Here is a 770-nt window from a genome sequence, read left to right as displayed (position 1 = left end):
CTGCTGCGCAGACCGGCGGGGCAGCAGGCAGCAGCAGCGGCAGCGGCGGCGGGGAGGCGAACGGGACGGGGGGCCTGCAGCGGGTGAAGACCTGGAAGGAAGTGTCGCTGGCGGAAGTGGAGAGCAACCCGGTGTTCGCGGAGTGCGTGGAGCGGCTGAACCAGCTGCGCTCGGAGCAGCAGCAGCAGCAGCAGCAGCAGCAGGCGGCGCCCCCCCCGCCCGCCCCCAGCAGCAGCAGCAGCGCGCTGCTGTTCAGCAGCAGCACGCAGTGCGTGGTGTGGGGGCTGCAGACGCGGGCGGTGCAGGAAATGCTGGACTTCGACCACGTCTGCGGGCGAGGCACGCCCTCAGTGGCGGCCATCGTCTACGAGTTCTCCGTGTCCCACCTGCGCCCCTTCTACTTCGGCACGGAGGAGATCTTCCTGCCGGTGTGCCAGTCGCTCTCCGAGGCCGTCTCGAAGAGCCCGGGGGTCTCCGTGCTGGTGAACTTCGCCTCGCTGCGCTCCGCAGCCGCGGTCTGCCGCCAGGCGCTGCAGCACAGCTGCTTCAAAGTGATAGCGGTGATCGCGGAGGGGGTCCCCGAGAGAGTGGCCAGGGAGCTGGGCCAGGAGGCGCGCGCGCGCGGCGTGTGCCTGATAGGCCCCGCCACCGTGGGGGGCATGCGGCCGGGGGCGTTCCGGATCGGCAACACGGGGGGCTCTCTGGAGAACATCATGAACGCGCGGCTGTACAGGGGCGGCTCCGTGGGGTTCGTGACGAAGTCGGGGGGC

General features: G+C 71.0%; 1 protein-coding gene across 1 annotated transcript in view; it reads left to right on the top strand.

Moving 5' to 3' along the window:
* Positions 1-770, top strand: part of ETH_00040515 (ATP-citrate synthase, putative) — a gene marked incomplete at both ends in the record, with an annotated part of 2,789 nt that overhangs the window by 709 nt on the left and 1,310 nt on the right. The window contains one exon of the mRNA XM_013373806.1: positions 4-743. Within this exon, the coding sequence (XP_013229260.1) occupies positions 4-743 (740 nt within the window). The remainder of the gene's footprint in view (positions 1-3; positions 744-770) is intronic.

This window comes from Eimeria tenella, genomic scaffold (assembly GCF_000499545.2).
Source record: "Eimeria tenella Houghton genomic scaffold, Eth_scaff1754, whole genome shotgun sequence".
Classification (NCBI taxonomy): domain Eukaryota; phylum Apicomplexa; class Conoidasida; order Eucoccidiorida; family Eimeriidae; genus Eimeria; species Eimeria tenella.
Note: the sequence above shows the minus strand (reverse complement) of the source record. Positions and strands in the feature narration are given on the sequence as shown.